The sequence below is a fragment of the Phytophthora parasitica genome, assembly GCF_000247585.1.
Source record: "Phytophthora parasitica INRA-310 unplaced genomic scaffold supercont2.43, whole genome shotgun sequence".
NCBI classification, from domain to species: domain Eukaryota; phylum Oomycota; class Peronosporomycetes; order Peronosporales; family Peronosporaceae; genus Phytophthora; species Phytophthora nicotianae.
This window is the reverse complement of record NW_008649029.1, coordinates 171256-174555: the sequence shown is the minus strand read 5'-3', so window position 1 is coordinate 174555 and position 3300 is coordinate 171256. Positions and strand designations below refer to the sequence as shown.

General features: G+C 56.3%; 1 protein-coding gene across 1 annotated transcript; it reads right to left on the bottom strand.

The window, feature by feature from the left end:
- Positions 1-659: 659 nt before the first annotated feature.
- Positions 660-2742, bottom strand: PPTG_14446 (hypothetical protein; the record flags this gene model as incomplete). The annotated part of the gene is made up of 7 exons (XM_008911756.1): positions 660-832; positions 906-1157; positions 1619-1699; positions 1758-1860; positions 1912-2367; positions 2458-2672; positions 2733-2742. The coding sequence occupies 7 exons, from the start codon at positions 2740-2742 to the stop codon at positions 660-662; spliced, it is 1290 nt and encodes a 429-aa protein (XP_008910004.1).
- Between the last annotated feature and the right edge of the window lie 558 nt (positions 2743-3300).

Below are 3300 nucleotides of genomic sequence, written 5' to 3'. Positions count from 1 at the left end.
AGTGAGAGGAAGAAGGATCTGCAGGAAGGCTGCAGATTTCAAGGAGGAGGTGGTGCATATGGAGTGCTGTGAGCCTGAATAGGCCGGAAAACCTAGGCAATACACCCTCGAAAATTCCGGAAGAATGAAAGGGGTTTAAGTCGAACTACATCAAAAAATTTCTTCTTCTCGACAAACGCCGAAACCTAATAGTTGCTACCCCAACACATAACGGCAGGAGGTAACCAGGAAGAGGAGGGCACGAACTTGCCAGCAAGCGAGCGATCCCAAGCGCCGGGTGGTCCCCTGGTACGTCGCGATAGTGATTGCGCCAGCAATCGGCCGCGTCCGTTATGGTCAACGCCTCCAGCAGATCGACAGGATCGACCCCGTTCTCAACCCCAGGATACCAAGTACCCGCCTCGCCTGGTCAAGGGAAATGCAAGAAGAAGGGATCCAACAACAAGTCAAGGTCGCCATAACCCCGAAGCAAGCCGATCAGCACCTGTTGGAGGAACGATTTCCACCAGCGCCCTCCCTAGATCGGAGTTGCTTGCGATCAGTATAGAACACTTCCAAATACCGACTGGCGCGACGCTTGACGATGCTCACCGGAAAGGCGTGGGTAGAATCCCAATAAGCCCGAAGATGCTCATCCTCGTAGGACGCGTAGAGTCGCATCATGTGTCGGAATTAACCTCGACCTCGGACGTGAGAGGATCAATCTTGGCAGCAAGGATCTCCCACGGAGCAGACTCGATCAAGTCGCGTACGTTGCTCTCGTCCACCAGATCGTCTCGCCATTCTCCATGCGGAGGCGCGGAGCAGCGGAGGGGATTAGCCATTCCATCGGCTTGGCGAAGTGATGAAACATCAGATCCGCGTCCATCTCCACGATTCTTGTCTGACGAATATCCTGCGCATACCAGGGGACGATATCGTGGCTGCGGAAGTTACGGCGACCACGATAACCGGGAATCCACTCCGATCGGGGAACCGTGGAAGGTGCAGTTCGGCGTCGGATAGATGGCCGGAGGGCATTCCAAACTGGTCCCGAGCGCGACTCAACTCCGGAGAACCACTGTCGCTTCCCGCGGTGTCCGAATCGAAGACGCGAGTAGAACTGGATTTGCCGGAGGAACTCTCGCCACAGTCGGAGAGCGCGCCCGACTCGGAAGCTGCAGGAGAGGACGAAGCGCCACTACTGCTACGATTTGTTGGTCGATCGAGCAGAACGAGGAGGATGATCAGGAAGGCCAGCGAACGAAGGAGATGACACCGGATCTTTGGCCTTCTGGCCAGCCGCTACGACAGGCAATACCTCGATCGAAGATCTAGACGCAGGACCCTGACTCAAAGCGCCAGCAGGGAAGGGATCTGAAGTCGATCGAGCGGCATTGGAGACGCGAGCAGACCGGGCTGGAGAATCGGACCCAGAGCGTGCTCGTTTGTGAATCAGGGCTGGAAGGGAGAAGGGGCGCGATGTTTGACAACCTCTCTTGCGCCTGGCCCCGCTCGGCCCGTAGATCGGTGACCTCCATGAAACACTCGCCAAGCTGGCTGAGCAATTCATCTCTTTGGACCGCCAAACTGTCTCTCTCCTGTTGAAGCGCTGCTAGCGCTGTCGCGAGGTCTTAACGCGACTTCTGAGATTTCTCGACTTGGTTAATCCGTTTCTCGAACCGGGCGATAGTATCTCGAGCCGCTGAGACACGATCTTCTGTGACACAAGGCACGAATTAGTACAACTCCGACAAAGACATGCGGATGATACCCACGGGTGGCGATACGTTCTGCCCTGGCTTGATCACGCTGAGAGATCGCCGTGCGGACGCGCTGAGAAGCCTTCTGGAGATCCCGATCCAGTGTCGATACCCGATCCTACAAACGATCAAGCTCGGCGGAATGCGTGGCGATCGTGTTGTCGGCAACCTTCAAGCGACGCTCATAGTTTTCACGCATGGTACGGAAGCGACGAGTCTTACGCTCGATCACGGCCTCGAGGCGATCTACTTCTGCTTGAGCAGCCTTGTGGGACGTAGCTGATTCACGGAGCTCCGAAGCGAGAGAAGACTGACGATCACGCGCGACTAGTAAGTCAGAGTGGGACCGCGCGAGCTGGGACCCCAGATCTGTTAGGCGGCGAGCTGTATCGGGCGGGACGATCACGCCAAAAGAAGAGGCAGCAGCCTGCTGTGCCTCCAAAGTGGAGATCCGATCTTGGAACTCAGACACCGCTTCGTCGTAACGGAGCTGCAGATCATGGTACCGGAGACGGCACGCCTCAAGCTCGCGGGAGTTGTCCAGTCGCTCCTCCAGCGCGTTCAGGCAGTCGGCGAGCTCCTTCCGAGTAGAGTCCAGCTGGTGATGGACGACCTCGTACTTGTGCTGACACAAGAGCACATATGGCGACGCAGCCTTAGCCGCATCAACGAGCTGACGATCCAGGTCCTACGCGCGACGTCGTGTGGCCAGAACCTCGCGGCGCAGAACCTCGTGATCCGAGCGGAGCTCACGCAGTGCCTCGGTCTGGTCGATGGCCTGCTGCTGTGTACTCAACGAAGCCCGCACACTGGCAAGATCCAGCGAAGGATCGGCCAACTCGACGTTCGACACGGTGGCAGGGCCGCCACGCGCGGCAGAATGAAGGAAAGAGCAGGGCGAAGACGTGAGGTCGACGAAAGCGCTGCTATCTATGGGGGACGAGAGCAAGCAATGAAGAAGGGGTCAACAACGCATGGAAGCGGACGCACCGGAAGACATGACGACGTGGCTGTGCTGACACCGAAAGCGAAAGACGAGCAGGCGAGAAGGTCCTGCGAGAAGGTCCTGCGAGAGGCGAAGATCAGTGAGTGAAGCCCGACAGTTGGCGCTGTGGATTCTCACTCAGGGGACGATTGTGGTGAAGTGACAGTTGGCTTCGGGGAGCAAGGGACTGATTGATGGGATGTGACTCGATCCAGTCTCGGGACTAATCGTCGACGACGACGCGTCAAGTGATTACGTCATCATCTGCGAAGATTGTGTAATCGTCGGAGTAGATCGAGATGGTGCAATCATTTCGAGACGTGATCTACCCCCGAGGATGCCGATATTCGATCTACTCGTAAGGAGTCGATCTATTGTTGACGCATCAACTGATTTGTACCCATGGTAAGTGGCACGCGACCAGGCTACAGAGGGGATAAAAAGGGCATCTATAGGATGGGTAAAAAGTATTGGACCGCTAGGACTTAAAGGACTAACAGAGTGGAATTTGCCTTATCAGGAACAAGTGTCTTCGGTACAAGATTGGAAGCTGTAGCGGGAAGTATATTGGCC